The 20,175-nt window shown below is 50.0% G+C and overlaps 1 protein-coding gene across 1 annotated transcript in view; it reads right to left on the bottom strand.

The window, feature by feature from the left end:
* Nucleotides 1–2,960: 2,960 nt before the first annotated feature.
* Nucleotides 2,961–20,175, bottom strand: part of PAPPA2 (pappalysin 2) — an 88,546-nt gene continuing 71,331 nt past the window's right edge. The window contains exons 19-22 of the mRNA XM_041479056.1: nt 20,000–20,109; nt 17,321–17,392; nt 4,960–5,058; nt 2,961–3,035 (exon numbers count right to left, since the gene is read on the bottom strand). Coding sequence (XP_041334990.1) covers nt 2,961–3,035; nt 4,960–5,058; nt 17,321–17,392; nt 20,000–20,109 — 356 coding nt within the window. The remainder of the gene's footprint in view (nt 3,036–4,959; nt 5,059–17,320; nt 17,393–19,999; nt 20,110–20,175) is intronic.

The following is a 20,175-nucleotide window of genomic DNA, read 5'->3' as shown; positions in this document are numbered from 1 at the left end:
CACTCACACACACACACACACACACACACATTTCCTTCCATTTTAAGTGGATTAATTACAGAAAGTGACCAGTTTATAGCATAACCAGGAGAAGACCTTCTGCAAAAGTGTTCTTGCAGCTGGTGGTGAAGCAAAACCTGCCTGGGTGGCAGCCTTGAATTAGGGGTGCAGTGGAGGTGAGTGTCCCTCCACACCCCAAAACCCAAAGGAAATCTCCTGTTGGGCTGTGACTGTTCTGGGACAGTCTGTGCTTTGGGAAGAGGAGAATATGTCAGACCAAACCACCTCCCTTGCCCCCTTTTGGGTGAATCAAGGAGGCAGGAGAGATGGAGGATGAGAAGATTATTTATTTTTCATAGATTTTTATAAAAAATAATTATCAAATACAAAAAAATAAAAATAGCAGCAGCCTCCATTGTGAATAAAACCCTAAAGGGGACAAAAACCGCTCAGTGTCACTATAGAAGAACAATATTTCGGTACATAGAAGCTGTCTGGTCATAAGAAGCACAAATGTCTACCAGCCAAGCCAGCACTTCCTGTCCCAACCCCCCAGTTCCCCTGTCCACGGGGCACAGTCCCTTCCCTGCACACACAGGTGAGCAGAGGAAAAAAACAGGGCTTTCATGCCAAAAGGATACAAATTTGGTATACAGACACGTAGGCATCCAGGTAATGCTGACACCAGGCAGGGAAGGGTTTGTCTTGGCAAGATGCTGGGACTTGAAATTCTGCTTCTGTGTGTCACATTCATCCCATGTCCCCACTGTCCCCACCTGTGGGGGGCTGCCAGAATCCCACTTCTGCTGTGTTGAAACCCCTGGATCTCCCCTTTCCTGCACTGGTGGAGCAGGACAGGCTGCCCAGGCTGCACATCCTGGGGGTGTAGGGCCAACTATTATTTGAATTTCCTTGGGTTGCTTGTGGGTTGTTTTTTGATTGAAAAGTGGATATCTGACAGGATATTGCTGCTATCTGTCCAAGCGACAGTGAATTCTGGGGCGGTGTCACTCGTGCGTGATGAGAACAAAAATGTCAGTGTCCCAAGAGGAGATGGGGCTCCTTGTCCCCCAGCTCTCTTCAAATCTCTGCCTAGGCCAGGTGGATGGGGACACTGGGTGTCAGGAAAGGGCTCGGAGAAGGACAAGCATCTCCTGCCTGGATGCTGGTAGGATGTCTGAGCACCTCTGCCCCTACTCGGGCCCTCCAGTAAAACACAGCCGTAGGAAATGCCTGACAAAATAGGATGGGGTAGAGCTAGTGGAAGCTCTGTTTTCAATGATGCATCATTTTCAACGATGCCTTGAAAATTCCTGGTCTCTCCACACCGTGTCACCCTCTCTCCACCACTCCTTCATCAGACAAACTGTCTCAAAGCCTGTATCCAACAGCACAGGCCATGCAGGCAGGACACAGCCTGGAGTCCTTTGGTCCCAGCCTGCAGCTCACCCGGGGACACTGCCATGAATTCCTACTCTGTGGTCCCTTCTCTGCTCTCCTCTCCTCTTTCTGTCCCTTTTCTCTGCCTCTTTACAGCACAAAACCATCAGTGATAATCCCAGCTGGAGCCAGGCACCTTCCCTATTGCTGCCTTTATGCAACTGGGTCCAAGCTGAGCTTCTGGGAATCAATTATGGGGCACAGAGTTTCTTGCTGGGCTTCTTTGAGGCCAGAAATGAATCTGCAGATTTTCACTTAGTGTCTACAGGAGCAAGAGCCTCTTGGGAGTTAGCAACTGTATGTCCAGCCTGAGGGGTTGGGACAGAGATAATAAGGAATACTAATACTAAGGAAAATCCCAATGAAAAAAGATAATTCTCAAACTCTCCTGACAGGTTTTTTTTGGTCCTTTTGGCATTACAGGGTCTAGTCTCCTCTGAGAGCTGCTGACAACACAACTCAGTTGGAGCTCAGATGTGAGGGAAAGAGAAGAAGGACCACCACAGCAACCTTCATTCAAGCATCACACAGCTACGCTGGTTTGGCCTCTACATCCAGTTGGGTGTGCAGTGGCTGGGGGAGTGAGACAGAGAGGGAGCATGCTGAGTCTTTGCTCCTATTGACCATGCAGTGATCCCCATAGACACATAACCCTGCCCAGAGGGCTCTAAAATAATGTGTGATGGATGCCTGTGGTACCCTTGGAATCTGTTGTGCTCACTGGGATGATTCAAGGGCACAATAACATTTTTTCTCAACCCCAGAATACTGATCCAGATCCACACCCTAAGAAGAACAAGGCAAAAAACACTGGCAAATACCAAGGGCAAAACTTGGTCCCTGCCAGATACCGAAATCACCTTGAGGTGGGAGCCTCCATGCCTGGGGAGCTCTCCTGGCACAGCCTGGATGTTTGGCTGCTCTCTGTCCTCCTTCCAGCTCAGCAAGGAAGGGCAAAATCCCTGCTCCTCCTGCCCTGACCTGTGCTTCTCCCAATGGTTATTACTTCACAGCAGCATGGGTGTGTGATAGAGGATATCCTTTCTCAGCTTCATCAAGAGCAAAGAAAATATATATTTATATATATATATTATATATATGTATATAGATATAATTAAGTTTAAATATTTGCAGAGAGATCACAACTACCTCGACCTTGCTAAAAGAAGTCTGTACAGCAGAGAGGGGTGAATAGTGACAAAGACAGACGCCCAGGAGCCAGACCAGGACAGACATCCATGGCAGCACCTGGGCGCGGATGGAGCCTAGCCCAGCGTGTGGCTGAGGCGGCACCAGACCCCCGGCTGAGCGCCTCGTGTGGCTTCTGGAGGGAGCAGCGATGGGGAGGGGCCGCATGCCCGCCCTCCTGGGCTCCTCGGAGGCCTGGACCCGACCCCCAGTCGCCGTCCCCCTGCCCGGCTGTCCCTGACGCTCCCCTTGCCCCCGCCATGCCCACGGCCCCGCTGCTGCCCCTTGGCTCCCCCGGCGCCGCCTGACCCAGAGAGGCCCTCATGGCGCCGCTACTGGTTCTCCTCGGCCGCCGGGTCGCGGCACGTGCACTCGTCCTGGTCGCAGTCAGCGGCAAACGGGATCACCTGGGGGAACAAAGGGACAGCTCAGCCTCTGCCCTGGGACACCCCTCTGACCCCCAAAAGGCCTCTCCACGCTGCTAAGGACAGACAGACTTTTTGGGCCGTGCCCTGTTGTTGGCACTGCCAGGCGCTGCGCTGGGCTCTAATACAACCTGCCCCCAGCTGAGTTTTGTTCTTAGCCTTTTCCTTTTTGTTAACATGTTTCGATTTTTACAGCCAATGGTCCAGTTGAATCTTGTCCCCCAAATGTCAAACCCTGGGACGAAGTGTCCCCTGATGGGTGTAAGACATTCAGACTAGGCCTGGCAGTGGTGAGGCACCTCCAGATTAAAGATTTACTTTGGTCTATTAGTTTCAAAGTTTTACTTTTTGCTATTAGAAAACCCCCTTCATCCATGTCTGACCCTGTGGACCTGTCAGCTACTCCTGACTCTTCCAGCAAAACATGAAGACAACATAGCCTTGTCTTCTGCAGCTCTTAGAGGAACTCAGCCAAGCTCTCAGCTGCAAAGCTGACCTGCACACTGCCCAACATAAAAGCCAAGGTAGGTGCAGTGTCCCTGTGCCTTGTGGATTGAGGAAAGCCAGGCGGGACAGAGGCTCTGTGAGCAGGAGCAGCCTTCCATGGGGCAGGCAGTGGGTTCATCTAGGGCCACTCACAAGCTGTGCAGCTTTGAGACAGCCCATGCAGGTTGGGAGGCTCAGTTCACATAACTTTCTCTACAACAACTGCATGTGACCAAGCAAGCCTGTGTCCCCTTAGCTGCTGGTAGCAGAGAAAGGAGGGAGGGCATACACTGAGCATCTGACTCCTGGTTGACAGTGGCCTGGTCATGAGCCATGGGAGCTGAGAAAAGAGTTTTCTTCAGAGGTTTTATACACACCAGGCTCAGAGCCAGGAGTTTTTCTTACTGTGAAAACATTTGGTTTTTCACAGACTGGATCAGCAAAGGAAGGGCTGGAGTGCTTTGGGGACTTTTTGAAGTTTAAATCCTGTATTTCTCCATCTGCCTTAACAGGGATGTGCTGGAGGCTTGTTGAGCGGAAGATCTAGGACCTGTGGGGGATGCAAGCTGGGTCTGGGAGCCGTGGGACTAAACCCCCACTTTCTACTGTGAACCCATCCTTTATTTTGGCCATGCCTTGCTCTGAGATGTCATGATATTGTTGTGGGGATTTCACTCATCACTTGGGTGTAAAGCCTCTTCTTTCCTATCTCAAGTGGATCTTCCCAGGATTTTATTTTTCCTTTCTCTGTGTATGTATGCGTGATGAAAGGAGAAATGATTCAAGCTCCACAACAAAGATGAGAAGATCCAAATTCACATATTTTCGCAGTGAGAAATTATTTCATGCCCTGTGATTTGTTTTGCTGTTGGATATGATTAGGAAGAATGGGCTGTGAGTGCTGGATAGCAAGTTAGGTGGGAGGGAAGATTGTCTTGAAAGAAGGGTCTGTGCAACTCCAATGCCAAGTTGCTCCCTCTATACTGTTCTTCCCTCCTTCCCTCCTCAGAGAGGGAGGAAAACATCACTTGTAGCAGATGCCAGTGGACCATACCAAAAACCCCCTGAGACAGCTCAATTACACAAGGTGACTTCTGACTCACCATGTCTAGCACTATGTCCTATGGAAGTCATTTCTTTGGGACACGTTTCCCAAAACGAGAGGAAGTCCCATGAACCTCAGTGGGAGCTGGGCTGAGGTTTCAATCACACTGGCCTGAGTCCAAACCCCACTCTTAATCAGTGTGATGCTGTCCATCAGCTTCAGCTGGCTTTGGTTTAAAATCGTGCGTTTGTTCTCCATTCATGGGAGAATTACACTGCAGGCTCAGTTCCACAGCCAGCAAAGCCAAAGAACATAGATAGCAGTCACCCCTGAATCCATAGATCCTGGCCAAGGCCACGGGAGGTGCTCTCTTACCTTCCTGGAGGACAGTGTGGAGGAGCAGCAGTCCCCACCGTCATACTGGCAGTACGCTCGGTTGTTGATGGTGTCACACCAGCCGTCTGCTTGGAAGGGCTAAGGCAGAGGAAGAAGGCTCTGTGAAAGGTTGTTCAAAAGCATAAGGTGATCCCCAAAAGTAGAGGTCCCAGGTCCTCAGCAAGGCCCACTTCCACCATACACAACCCCCTCTCCAAAGGGCACCAGATATCCCAGCTGGTGTGGATGGAGCAGCAGGTGCTCCAAGGGCAGCAGCTAGAGGATCGTGGAATTGTGTCAGAAGTGTTAAATGGCATGAGCAGCCATTCAGAAAACCAGTTTATTGTTGTTTAGTTACATGAGTCATCTGATCAGAGAAGGAGCAACTGGGGCTGAGAAGCAGCCAGCGATGGCTGCAGAACTCTCCCGTGCAAGGGCTGTGACCAGCGCCATGCATGGGAAGCACTCACAAGGAGGCGTCAGGAGTGGTCAGCAGCCAAGGTTTATTTATCACAGATCTACACCAGCACTGCCAAGCAGCCACTGAACCAGCTACAGCATGGAGAAGCCATTTCTTCATAGAGTGATTAGTAATGAAATGCTTCTTTCACTTCGGGCTCTGTGATTGTACTTACTGGCCCAGCAACCATGGCTGACCTCCAGGACATTTTCCATCAGAATCTTGGAATCATTGAATGGTTTTCATTGGAAGGAGCCTTAAAGACCATCTCATTCCAACACCCCTGCCATGGGCAGGGACATCTTCCACTAGACCATGTGTTCAAGCCCTGTCCAATCTGGTCTTGAACATCTCCAGGGATGTGGTAGCCACAGTTGCGCTGGACAACCTGTGCCTGTGTCCCACCACCCTCAGAGTCAAAAATTTCCTCCTAATGTCTAGTCTAAAGCCACCCTCTTTCAGTTTAAAGCTACTACCCCTTATCCTATCACTCCATGCCCTTGCCAAAAGTCCCTCCCTGACCCTTGTGTAGACCCTTTTAGTCCTGGAAGGTGGTTTAAGGTCTCCACAGAGTCTTCTCTTCTCCAGACTGAACAGGACTCTTGGTGGAAACCTGGCTATCCTGTTGCTCATGGAAGCAGCTGACCCATTTCATTGGATCTGGTTGGCCCCAAACAACAACTAAAATCCCAAAAATGCCCAGACTTAGCCTTTGATGATTGACACTCACACATAGCACCCTTAAACTGAATGAGAGCCTGCTGAAAAATGTCACTACACCGCAATAGCCCTGCACCCACTGTGCCAAAGCCAACATGTGGGCCTGGTGATAATACCAGTAATTCACATGAAAAAACCATGCCAAAACCAGAGAACTCATGTGGCTTTTTGTCCTTGTGACTCAAAAGGAACAGAAATGGGCTCAACACAGGCTAATAACACTTTAGGAAGTAGCAGCAGGGATTATGGCAAACCACCAAGTCTGGTCTCCACTATCAGTAGCACAGGCCACAGGCCAAATTCAGGCAGCCACAGAGAGATCGTAGTAGCCTGGAAGATTTTGGAAGAGCAGAAGAAAGAGCACACCTTCCTACAGCTGGGAAATTGAGGCACAGCCGAGTTAGGTAGCTCACTCCAAAACAAGAAGGGATTTGACTCCAATCATTGCTGTCACAAACCGTGTCCAGAGGAGACCAGGGTGCAATTTCTTCAAGGCAATAGTGTTAACACCCCTCTTCCACTAAAAAGCATAAGGAGGGTCTTAAATGATTGTGATCAAAGGAGGTTTCCTAGACTCAAAGCAGCTTTGAGCACCGGGAGGGCCAGGGCAGGGATGTTGGAGCTGGCAGGTGCCAGGATGCAGTCGGGACTGGCCAGGGCCCCTGGCAGGGGAAGGCTCTTCTGGGTGTGATTTGCTTTTGCAGCCTTCCACACGGTGGAGTTTTTCCTTGAGCTTTGCTCCATGTGTCATGACTCACTGGCAAAACAACACCCGTCGCTTTGGTAGTTTCCATACAATTATGGGGAGGTTTGCCCATCCCGGCTGCACAGGTCTGAAACGATTTCCAGATCTTGCGTGCAAGGTGGGGGGTGGACAGAGGCAGGGACAGCATGGGGAAGGAGAGGCTCCCAGTCTCTCACTACACCTATCAGGGCTAACTGCCCCCTCCTCTCACCCAGCCAGAGCCCATACCCCACCCTAAACAAATACAGGCTCCTATGGCAACACTTGTTGGGGAAACTTAACAACTCATGCTCCAAATTACACTGGAAAAACACATGAAGGGAAAATAAAAAATGACTAATTGGACTCGAGGCTCAGGAGAGCCAGGCACAGGGCTTGGGGATTTCTGTCCCTGCTCCTTGCCTAGTGTTTGGAAAACACAGTGACTCCTGTGCCTGTGCCTTACTGAGAACCTCCACATGGTTTTGTCTTTGCAAGCAGAAAGAACAAAGTAAGATGCTGGTTACCCTCGAGGGCACAGGAGCCCTTGTACTTGCATCAGTCTCATTTTGGCCTTGCAGGAATCATGGCAAGGGAGGACACAGGCAATACAAACTACCAAAGGTAGGTGACGTGAGAGAGCAGACCCCATACAGAGCCTGTTCAGCCTGTGCTTGAGACGTGTGGCTCTACAAAAAGCAATGCCTGTGGTGGGAGAAGGCGGTTTGCTCACATCTGCAACTTGCAAAAACACCTGATGATGTTTTAAGATGCTGTCAAGAAAAGGAAAACACCAATGCCCAGCTGTGCCACATGAAGGTGATGGATATGATCCAGGGAAACGGTCAGCTGGGTCTCAGCTGCCAGAATACGCATCCTCCAGTGGGGGGGATGGGAGTGGTGGGCTGGTTGAAATGTCTCTTATAAACAGGGAAAAAATGAATAAGGTAATTGCAGCAGCCGCTCTAGGCTGTGTTGAGTGGTGGGGAGCTGCTGGGCCAGGCGGCGTGCCACCGAGGCAGCCAGGGAGACGGGCTGTGTCAGCGGATCTCCCGCTCGGCCATCCATCTTCCCTGTTTGTTCAGACAGCAGCTCCGGTGGGGCGTGTGTCAGCACGTGGAGGTGCAGCATCTGGCACTGCCGGGCCGGAGCCCTGCGCTGCCGGCACGAAAATAGTAACGGCAAATCAAGTGCTTGGCAATTTAAATAGGCTAAAAAAACACAGGCTCTCAAAGCTGGGAGCAGGCACAGATGAAAAGGCAAAAAAAATCAAAGGGGAAAAAGAATGAAAGAGGGAAAAATATTGCAGGCAAAGGAAGGATGCGAGGAAGGACTGGTTAGATCCCACTGCATTCCAGCCAGAAGCATCTCCGAGTGCTCAGTGGTGGAGTTTCTCTCAAGGATGCTGGGAGATGTCATGCAGGGAGCAGTGCCTGTGCACAGTATTTTTCCACAACCCTTGAAGAGTCCCCAGGCTGGCTCCATCCCTGAGGCTGTTGTTCTGCCCAGCAGGGAGTCCCTCAGTGCCATCAGTGAGGCGGGCAGGGTCCAGGTATTTTTCTTCAGATCCACCTTACACATAGTTTGTTTGAGTGTGGAAGAGCCTGAAAGGTTGCAACAGGTGAGGGAAAGGTGGATCATGAAGACTCAATCACAGATCACATAAGTGTTGGACATATTTCAGTGCTACCTTGCTGTTTGTTTGATACACATTATTTTCCAGGAATGCAGGTTTTGCTCTGGTTGAGCACACCTGAAGGCCTAGCACCTTGCTTTTGGCCATGCCCCATTCCAGATGCTTTGGAGGAAGGTGGAAAAAAGGAAAAAAAATTTAAAAAATCAGCATTCACCTGGCCAACTGTGTAACTGAGGAGCTGAAACACTCCCCTGATCTGCCACTGAGATGGAAAGTGCTTGTCATTTTTATTTGTACACAGCCATTGAAAAGCTAGAGTCCAATCTCAGGGAGTCAAGCCCAGCCTTAAGAAGAAAAAATGCTTTCTCCCACACTGGTCCTGGGCTTTGCTGATCCATCCAAGGAGGGTGCATAGTTTGCTGTCATGGAGCTTCTAAGTCAGCATGAATGTTGGTGTCATTTTTCCCTTTGGGAATTGGTATTCTGGGCATCAAGCTCAGACCATTTGCATGCTAATTCAACCACGTGCCTGAGAAGATGTGTGTGTTTTTGCCTTCCTCAGCTGTCACTTTGAAAGCAGCCCCAGAGAAACAGGGGAACCACCATTTGGGCAGGGACAAGCCCTGGAAAAGCTGCTGCTGCCCTCAGACTTACGCCTTGTGCATCAGCTTCACCACCGGTAATTCTGCTCCTGGGACGGATGAGTCACTAGTGGTGGGAAGATGAGTTGGAAACCCCATCCCTTTGGTGGCAGGGGGATGTCAGCCCAAACCAGGCTTCACAGAACCACGGGACATGAGCCTGAGTTGCCCCAGGGCTGGAGAGTGCTACACTGCAGGGTTCTTAGGCATGCAGGAGAAGCTGTGTCCTAGGTGAAGGTGCTGCCCGTGGCAGGGAGGAACAGGCAGGATGTGTGGGGACAGGAAAGTATGGACAGGCTGCAGTAGTCCTTGGAGAGGCACAGGGCAGCTTCTCCCTACCGGATCTCTCCCCTTCCTCCCCACCTTAGTCACTAGCAAGATCTTTCCAAAAGCTCTGGGAGGTCCCTGGGAGGACTTGAAGAGTGCCCAAAGCATTGTTAAACATCTGGTTCACTTAAAGCCTCTATGCATCCACCACCCCAGCTGGGGTCCCTGAACATTCCCCTTCCCATCCCTGTCCCAATCCCTCCAACATCCTCCCAAACCACTGTTCCCCTGCAGAAAACTGTCAGTCCTTAAAGCCAGAGATGTGACAGGAGCTGGCTAAAGTGATGCTACAGCACCGTGTCCCCAGGACACATCTCTTTCCTTACACACATTCACGCTGGTGAGGCAGAGAGCCCGGTCATTCTTGGCTCTCCCTGCTTGCCCAGGGAAGTTGACTGGGAATGCAGACTGTGGGAGGAAATGACAATGTTCATTGTTTGGATTAAATATTTTTCTTGGCCCTCTCTCTGTTGCAGTGTCTTTTATTTTATTTTTCCTCCCCCCCTTGACACCCCAAGCACATTCACTTTCCTTCTCTCTTTTTGGAGGCTCTTTGGCACAAGGAGGAAATCAGCTCTGAAAAACAGTGAGGGACAGAGAGGGAACAGGTTTGGCTTATGCTCAGAAAGTTTTTTGGGATGTTTTTGTGCCCTGAGCCACCCTGAGCAGTGAGCAAGGTCTACCTGGCCCATTGTAAAGAGGGAAGCAGGGTGAGCACTACCCAGAGGAGGAGACCTCTAGAAATTTGAAACAGGAACCTGGGACCAAGTGGCCTGAAAAAGAGAAACAAAATCCTACAGACTTAATGCTTCATTGTCCATTTTTATGTCTTCCAGTTTCTGTCCCCTGAGCCATCCCTCTGTTCCTTTTGAACTGTGGCAGCTGTCCCTTGGAGGTACATGCCTGTTGCATGGCTTGTTGGAGACATCACGGACCTACCCCATCACCTGAGACATGGTCAGAAAGCAAAACAGAGAAATTCTAACTGCTTCTGAGCCTGCTGGTGTCCCTGAGCCACTCGGCAGCTAAGCATGCAGCTCGTTTATACCACATCTCAGATCTCCAGAAATATCTGTTCCAGCTCCAATGTCTTCTCCCCAAGTCTCACTACAGAAACAGAGGCTTGCTGCTTGAGAACATTCTCCACGTACCTGAATGAACACTTCAGGGAAGAGGTGGTGGGCTGGAGGGTTGTAACATCCTGCTGTCTGAGTTCAGCTCAGGGACCATCACTGGTACTTCCATACCACATGCTCCCAGCAGTCTTGGTGTGGAGCTCTAGGTGCTCTTCAGGACACTGGGGTCCCTTGGACATGGGCTTCCTGCAAACAGCTGGGCCCATTTGAACCAGTCTGGGCTGAGGTTGTGCAGGACTGGTGTCTGTAAGAGGGATGGAGTGCACAGAGGCTCCATAGGCTGCTGTCAATGGCCATCCTGGGAGAGCAGGTCCTTTCCTTCACAGTGCCTGAAAGTGCTTCTCTGTCCCAGGCCAGGATTTGGCTTGGACACACTTCTGCTGCAGAAGTGAACATGTAGCAGTGTGGATCCCTGAATGCGGATGTGTTTCATTATCCCTCTGCACTGTGCTGCTCAGAGGCCCCATGTCTCAGCAGAGAGCCATCTGGAAAGGTCTTTGCACAGTCCAAGGACAAGAGGGAAGAAAGGGGTGAAATGCTGGTGTAGATCACATCAGAGTAGATATTTGCTTCCATTTACACATCCATGTCTATGATCTGTTCATGGTGAGTTCCTCAGCCTTGTTCTTTTTACACCCTGATCTAGTGCTAACAGAAGAGAAGCAGAAGCAGGAAAGAACACGGAGAGAGGAGCAGAGGAAGTTGCTGTGTGTCAGTAGTGCTCCTGGCAAGCATGGTGGCTCACCAATTCACAGGGATACTGCTGGGACACACAAGAGAAAGCAGGGCTTCCCATGCCATGAGCACCAGCCTGCCATCCTGCCCTCAGTGGCTCGCCTGCTGCATGGATTAGATCTCCTGCCAAGCCATTTGTGCAAAATATGTTACAGGATAGAATGGGTTATGGAAAACAAGCCTTGAAAACCACAAGGGCCTCCTGACCCACTTGTATCTGATTTCTGCCAAGTTCTTGTTACAGATCTTAAACAGAAAGAAAAACAATGTACAAGGGATGAAGGAGCTGAAGGGGAATGAATATTCGTGTTGGAAGAGCAGTTGGCTGGACTATGCTTGGGGATGTTTATTATCAGAAACGACTCATTGATTTTTATTTCAGCGGGTGCTTTCAGTGGTTTTCCACTCCGTCTATACCACTGGCTGCACGACTGTGACTGCTGGGAGGGTGAAAAATGGGACATGGATAGGGATGAAGGGAAGGCACCTGAACTGGAGAGGGCAGAGAAGCAGCCATAGGTCAGCACATCCCCAGTGCAGAGCTGCTGGCACAATGTGGTTGGGGAAGCTGAGGCTGCTCACACCTCTTTGGGGCTCCACCACTACTGGTGGTATGTCTGGGTGCTGGAGCCCTACCCATGCCAAAAGATGCCCCATGTGCTGTGAGCCTGACCCTGCAGGTAGGGGAGCAGCATCTTTCCCTTATCCTTGCTGCTGTGTGATCTATTTCCCTCTGCTTTGTCTCTTAATAAAATGATGCTGCTACAATTACACTCTATGTGTGTGCAGGGGACAGAGATCTTCTCACTGTTTAGGAAAAGCACACCTCAGCTGAGATTTTTGGAAGAGGAATAGATTTCTTTGGGATCATCCTTTGGAAGGCTATATTCCATGCTGAGCAGCCCACATCACCCATGCCAAAAGCAGGATGAAAATGTACCCAGCAGGTATCTAAAGAGCTCCCCACCTTGCCTTCCACCTCCCCAGAATGAAGGGCTTTGCCTTCACCAGTCAGAGGTCAGGTCTGATGCAGAAGTGACCACTACCTGCAGTCCTTGCTCCTCATGTTCCCCCACTATCTGTACAAGCTGCATTAAACAGGGTGGAAGGTATAGCACTGCCTGGTCCAAGAGAGAAGAAAGATGTGTGAATCATGAGAGGGTGACTAAATTCTGGCCACAATGCTGTAGTTGCCCTAGAGAGTCTCCTTGGTGCAGCTGGGGTGCCTGTGGTCCTCATTGCCTTAAGCCTCAGAAGTACAGAAGACAATCTTTCCTGGAGCAGAGCATTCCACCAGCATCACATTTCTTACCAGTTTCCTGTGTTGAGTTTTGCCATGGTACAAAATCAGAGACCCACAAGTCTGGGATGAGTGAGAACCAAGGGTCTCCAGCCCCACTGATACTGAGGAGCAGGGGCAGCTGGAGCCCAGTTGCAGTGCTGGCCCAGGGGACAAGTCTCACCCTGTCTCCCATCACATACCTGCTGAAAGAACAGCAGATTTTTGGGGACACTTTCCTCCATCCTTATTGCATATGCCTTCCAAAGGGTTAATTCTGACTGAGAAATGCTGGACAAATGTGCCGAGTGAGGGTTTTGTGCATGCTGGTAGGAAGAGCTAAGGATCCTTCAGGGTCCTTCACTACCTGTTGGATCAAGAGACTGAGGAACAACTTGCAACCACAAATACACTCCAGTCCCTATTTAATAATTTCCATTGTAATACCTCAGGAAAACCACAAAACAGAGAACAGATTAATGTTTTACGATTGTGATAACATGACCAGCAACACGAGAGGGCAGCGAGACCTTGTCCTCATGCAGGGAAGACCTGAGAAATTCCCAGCAGCTCATGCTCACAACAGTGTTCTGTTCTCTGCCCATCTTCATCCAGAGCATAAGGCAGAGACCTCAAGTTGAAGTCCATTCCAATTAACCCTTTACTACCTGCACATAATGACATGAAGCTGGAGGTCACAATAAGGCAAGCATGTTACACAATGTGTTGGCTGCCCAAAAAAAGCTGCCTGAGTTCAGTCTGGTCACTGCAAGAACAGCCTAGCTTTCCCTGAGTGTATTTGAGCAGGACAGTGGTGGTTACCCCATCCTGTAAATAACATTGGGTAGACACAATGATGATGAAATAAGTGAACATTTGCATCTAAATCACATCTACTGTGTGAAGCACAGGAGCCCCTGTGGTGGGAGACAGAGGGTACAGGTGTAGGGCATTGCACAGGGTAGGAGGTGCTCATGCACAGACTACTTTGCACCATGGCAGTCCAAGGGAGCAACCTGGATCTCTGTACATGCTGTCTCTTCCTCTGAAGTCAACAGTATCACTTGCTTTTGAGCACAGGAGGATGATGCATCAGAGGTGATCTCCTTGGGATAGCTTAGGAGAACATGACCCAGATGCTGCAAACACCTCCCTCACAGCAGTCAAACACACCACCAGGACCAAAACCACCTCCTCCCAACCCATGGCGGGGAGGAGGGGTTTCTCTCCTCCTCCACTCGCCTCTCCTGACAGCCCTAAGCCCCCTCCCTTGGTGCCGCCATCTGTTTTTCTACTGATGGCAGGGGACGAGATGTTCCGCTGGCCCTTGAAAGGCAAAGTGCGCTCAGCGCTAACTTGAATTCCTGATGGGCTCCTGGAAGGGTTTGCATCCCTCCCTCCCTCCCTCCTTCCCTCCCTGACGTGCGTGCCTCACTGCTCCGGCACTGGGGAACTTGGCAAGGCACAGCAAGAGAGCGGGAGGCAGATGGATGACCAGATTAACGGAAAGAGAAGGGAGGTGGGAGAGGAGTGAGAGGGATGAGCAGGCAGGCTGATCTGCCAGCACAGGATAAAGATGCGGTCCTTCTTTAGGGAGGGAGTGAGAGTCCCTCTAATGCCATTGCATGGTGACCTGGACTTTCCAATATGAGGCAGAGCTCCAGATGGAGCTGGGAAGGTTGAGCCTTGGCTACTGTTCCCATGCCCCGGCCTGAAGTGACTCCACCAGAGAGAGACAGTAGGAGCTGCCAGGTGGCCTGGATTTCTGTTATGTAGGGTTGCTCCCCTCACTGTGGCATCCAGAAGAGAAAACTTCCTGATCCAACACACACTTGGCAGTCAATGGAGAGACAATGGAATCTCCAAGGGGTGACTCAGACCTGAGGTGACATGGAGAGTCCACTGGAACAGCATTTCACTGCCCAAGGATGGCAGAGTGTGAGCTCTTAAAGGAGGGGTCTCCATTGAAATGAGAGGGACTAATATGACCCATGGCAAGTGAAGCTGAACCATGTGTGTGAGGGGGGCTACCACACAGTGAGGACAGAGTACAGGTTATATTCTTTCTGTACCCCTGCTCCTGCTATGTGATGCCTCCACAAGGGAGTGGGGGAAGAGAAACAGCCTCTGAGAATGGCAGAATTTTTCTTCACAAGGAGGAGTACAGAGAGGACTAGGAATGAGGATGGAAGTCAGCACAGATGAGGGACAAACAACATTCAGGGTATTCTGTGGTCAAATGGGGAGACTGGTGACATCTCCCTTCTTGCCAGTGCCAAGCAGCAGCTCCCAGAGCAATACTTTGAATGAGGCACTTTCAGCAAGAGTTACGCTTCACAGCAAGACAATGACTACTATGAAACTCATGTGGGAGAAAAAGTTATCTAGGAAAATTTGGATTATTGATCCAACCTTAACAGCTTGCAGCACCATAGGAGAAAACACGTGGAAAAGAATAAACCAAGACATGTATGAGAAGTGAGGAGAAGCAAAACAGGGATGAGGAGGAGGCTGGGAGTTGTATCAAAAAGGAGAGCATAAGGGTGAAAGAAACTGTCTGAGGATGAATGTTCATTAGTGCTACAGTGAGTGAGTGACTGTGGCCTTAAGAATAGGCCTGCCCTGATGAAACTGCTAACAAGGAAGGAGGCACTGTTCCACAGAGGAGAATCAGGATATCTAACAAATAGTTAGATGACCTGAAGGACTAGAGAGAGAAACAAGATGACATTCTCTTGTATAAAATCGAAGGGCAAGCTCTTGTACTGATAGCAAAACATCTGCTGTTAGCTTGGTGCTCATCAGTTGGAAACAAAGGAGGAAGAGAAAGATCTGGGTGTACTTGCTGACCTCAGGATATCTGAACTGCCAGACTGATGCAACTGCAGAAACAACAGTTATAGTCCTGTGTCCCATCAAAAGAGACATTTCCAGCACAAGAAAGCTTTATGCAGGGTTTTGGTGGACCTCAGATGGAAGAACATGTACTAACTGTTTGGTCATTCCTGATGAAACAATAATTGAAAGCAGAAAAATAATTTAAAAGTCTACAAGGGTGATGAAGAACATGGAATCTCTCCATCTTCTGGTGGGACACTGCAAGATTTTGGCTTGATTAACCTCCTGTGTGCCAAGAGTCCTGCCTGGGACTGCTTTCTAAGAATAAAGGAGGGTGACAAGCAAATAGGAACAGAAAGGGCTCATGTTGGCTGTGAGAATGTTTGGGTGGTTGATGAGAGCACAGTGACTTACACTGGGACTTGAGGTACTCACTGTGTCTCTCTCTCACACACACACATAAACTGGCACTTTTCATCATTCCCTATGGGATCTCTCACTGAACACACAGATCCAAGGTGAAGCACAGGAACCACAGAGAAGGAAACACTAGGGTCAGTCTGGTGTACCTGAGCCTAAGGCAGAGGCCTCACAATTGTGTCAGCTTTATGTTGCCTGAGCTGCACAGGAAGGGAAGAAGAAACACCTCACACTCCATTGGCTTCTTTTTTGAAAGGACCTAGTCCCAGAGAGCACAAGAAATTCTCTTGTGCTAGCAGAACCACCACAGAGACAATCACTCAACCATCTGGTCTGCTCTTCCACTTAAGCCATCCCATTTCAAACACATTACCCCAAATTTGTGCTAAAAGTTGTGGTTTAGAAGACACAGAGCTCCCAAAATGTCAGAGGATCACTAACTTCTGGTACTCAATCACCAAACACCTCTCTAGCACACAGTACCCCATTCCCCTACTCTTTCTGCCTGTGTCTCGCAGTAGACAGGCACAACACACACATCAAATTTGGGAAATAATTGCTGCACCTTCTGTAGACCATGAGGTTTCCTTCCTGGGGACGTGCCCCCTGCAACATTGCCCTTTCCCCCACACAACAGTCGACAAAGAGCTGAGCTCAGCAGAACCAGCGAGGAAAAGCAATCATTCGCATTGAAATGAGCACAAGAAAAAAATACAATCAGCAAACCCCAAAGCTATTTTTGGTGTGCAAACTCCATTTACATTTTCCTTTTTGGTAAAAATCCCAAATTTTCAGCATACAACATTCCAAAATTTCCCCCCTTTTTCCTTTTATCCTCAATCATAATAACAACTAGTGCTTGACAAAGACTGCCTATTTTTAATTTCCTTTGTGAACTGACTCCAGGCTGCCTATGATTTTCTCCTGCCTGGTCATTATTCAAAGCTAAATGAGTGGCTAACCAATTTCTGCAAGGAATTCTTTGTCTGCAGATTCTTCAGAAGCAGTTTGTTTTGCATATACAAGGCTGGAAATCCTGATTGTTTGATTTGGACAGGTGAGTCACACAGGGCTTTTCTGGACCCATGTTACTCTAGAACTGCGGTTCTGGTTAGGGAAATATTCCAGCTTGGAGTCAGCTCAGGCTTTTGGGGGATACCCCTTGCCAGTGAAATCCTTTTGCTAGAATATTCTGCCCGGGCTGGTCAAAAAGAAGCAGGCAAGGAAGGAAATGGGTTATTGTGCAGCTCTTGTTCCCCAGCATCATCCTGGCTTTGGGGACTCTACCTAAGGATGCTTCCTCTGCTATCTCTGCTCATCCAGCAAGCCCAGCTCAGAGCAAACATAAGGTCAAAGCAGTCTGGTTTGTGCTGGAGCAGGTCTTCACTGCCAGGAGCTCTCCTGCAAGGAGCAGGCAGCTTGTGCTGGGGACAGGGAGGGCTTACCTCACACGACTGGATGCAGTGAATGACAGAGGGGTCCGGATACCACCGCAGCCTGCCTGTGCACACGATGTTCTGGGAGAGGAGGAGAAGACAGCAGTTAGGCGAGGTGGATGAGGCAGGGGAACAGCCAGCAGTGCTTTCTGGAGCTACAGGGTCTCCTGCAGCGCTGCATTACTCACTGTGGGGCAGAACAGCAGTGACACCCCCAGGGCCCTCCTGGCACCCATTGAAGCCCAGCAAAGCCAGGGTAGCTGCACCCAGGAACCCATGGACACTGTTCAAGGCAGAGGCCAGATATACACACGTGTGTGTACGTGTGTATGTGTGTGTGTATGGTGATGTATATTGGTTGGACTTGCTGATCTTGAACGTCTTTTCCAGCCTTAGTGATTCTATGCTTCTATATTGAAACAAAACTGGAAGAGGACAAAGAGAAAGGACAGAGACTACCTGAGAAGTGGATTTGGTTGGCAGTGCCACCCTTATGTCTGACTTGGCCCGGAGCTGCTGCTGGAGGTAAGCCACAAGAGGCTGGAATCTACCATCATATCTGAGTGATGCTGAATTCACCAGCTGGTCATCACTCAGTGCCTACAACTGGCTCACTGATCCCTGCTCAGGCTCTGAAAAGTGCATCCTGGGAGGACTCATCTCCCCAGACCTGACTTGAAGTAGATACACCAGACTCACGGTCACTCTGAGGTTCTCACTGGTATTTACAAACTCAGCTGTTGCAGCCAGATGGACACAAGAGCAAGATGTGAAGGGCTCAGTTTCCCGGCCCTGGAATGCACCACCCTGCTCATTTAGCTGGGGTTTGTGGGGAACACTCATGATTACACAGGGGGAAGAAAAGCCCCACCGCACATGCAATTTCCTCCTTGTAAAGTTCAGGCAGGCTTTGAAATCTGAGGCCCCATAAAACGGCATCTGGCCTGTGAAAGTGTCCTAGGATGCCCTTCACAGCACGGGAATTGCACAGAGGGGTAGGTGTGTTTGCTCCCAGCCTTGTTTGATATGTTCAGTGGCAGGAAGACCAGCTCCAGTATTCCCAGGTGGCATGGCAGCTAGGGATGGGGCAGCTCTGCCCACGCAGACCAGGTGAAGTTCCTTCTTTTCTGCAGCATCTTTGGTCAAGACTGTGATGAGACTGGAGCAAGACGAGGTCCTGGTCCTCCTCAGCCAGCCCCAGAGAGAGCCAGCTTAATGGGGCAAAGACTGGGGAATTCCAGAGCCCACCAGATCCTGCTCAGTCAAGAGGATGTGTGCGTCCCAAGCCCACGGAGTTGCTTTGTACGTGGTTGTTGTGCAACTCAAATGCCATTTTAGCATACTCATATTAGTATACTCATATTCCAGCCTGGGAAATAAGGGCAGAGAGACAAACCTGCTCAGCTGTGGGATGCAATGAATCAGAGCTGAAAGCAAAACAGGACTGTGCCTTCTCTGAGCAGTCTGTGCAGTTCCCAGTGTTGTTTGCCCCATCCTCTCCATCTCATGGAGCATGGCAGCTCCCGGGAACAGCAAACTGTTGGAGGCTTGGGGGAGCCAAGTGGGGAGCGGAGACAGAAGCCAGGACAGAGAGGAAAACAAGATGGTCTAGGGAGAGAGCTCCTGGCAAAGGACAGAGCTCCTTCTTAAAATAGTGTCTCCTCTCCCTCCTCCTCCTCTCTGCAAAATGCCTCCCTTGCACGAAAGCCTGCAGTGGTGGTGAAAGGGAAGCTGAACGCCACTGCCTCAACGGGCCAAGCCATCCGATCCCTCAAAGGCAAGGACTCCTTCCAAGGCTCGTGCTTAACCATCCCACATGCCCCAGGCATCCTCACCCCCCCGGCAGCTGCCTGCCGTGGGTCTGATTCAAGGCAATGCACAGTAGTATCCACAGGCATGATGCTGGGCCTCCTGCGGCTTCCCAGGAGGAGGGGAAAGCATTTGGATGGGAGCACTGGCTCCTGGGAAGATTGTTTGCTTTTCTTTGTTCCACCTCCTTCCTTATACATCTCGTTTTTATTTTAAGAAATATTACCCCGGCAGAGCTGCTTTTTGGTAAAGTCGTGCCATGAGGATCCAAACTATTTGAGCTATTTGAGCTGCTTTGCCTACAAAATGAGTAAGAAGTGGGGAGGGAAAGGCTCCCCTGTTCCAGCAGCAGAGGCACCCAGCCGGCCAGCAGGTCCTGGCAGCTGGAGACACCTTTCAGCTGACAGTGCCCTGCCTCTTCCTTGGCAGGGAAATGCCTGCCTAGGATTGCATCTCTGCTGCCAGGTAAGTGGGGACCCAGGCTTACACTGTGCCAGAGGCGGCTTCTGCTCTCCCAGCACACTGGCTGACAATAAACAGTAGCTTAACAGGTTTAGGCACACAGCACATCCTGAAAAATCACTGGGATTCTGTTGCAGTTGGTTAACAAAATGGAATACGACAGGATTCTTGCATTAAAACTTCATATATTGTGGTATCATGCAATTCCTTGAAAGCTGGCTTGGGAGCTGATAACTGTGCTGAACTTTAATATAGGAGAGCAGGAGGATGTGTCGTAGCATCCACTGCTTGAATTTACAAGTCTTACCCTTACCTGAGGCAGAGATTTTGGGCTAAAACACCAGATGGAGAAGGAGGGAGGTTCCCTTTCTATGCTACCAGCAATCCCCTGCTAGAAGAATTCATCCCCCCTTTTACCTGGACTCTGGTGGGCTGCAGCCGGTGATCCATTGTCTCAGCAGTGACATTTTTGGGCAGTATGACGGGGTCACTGGGAGGAATGATACAGGAAGGAATGCACACAGCACCTGTGGGAGGAGGGAGAGCCTTGAGGACCTTACCTGGAGCCAGGCATCAATGTCTTGTAGGAGGCC

This window comes from Pyrgilauda ruficollis, unplaced genomic scaffold (assembly GCF_017590135.1).
Source record: "Pyrgilauda ruficollis isolate IOZ18807 unplaced genomic scaffold, ASM1759013v1 scaffold47, whole genome shotgun sequence".
In the NCBI taxonomy this organism is placed as follows: Eukaryota; Metazoa; Chordata; class Aves; order Passeriformes; family Passeridae; genus Pyrgilauda; species Pyrgilauda ruficollis.
The sequence above is the reverse complement of the archived record's forward strand: the minus strand, read 5'-3'. Positions and strand labels throughout refer to the sequence as shown.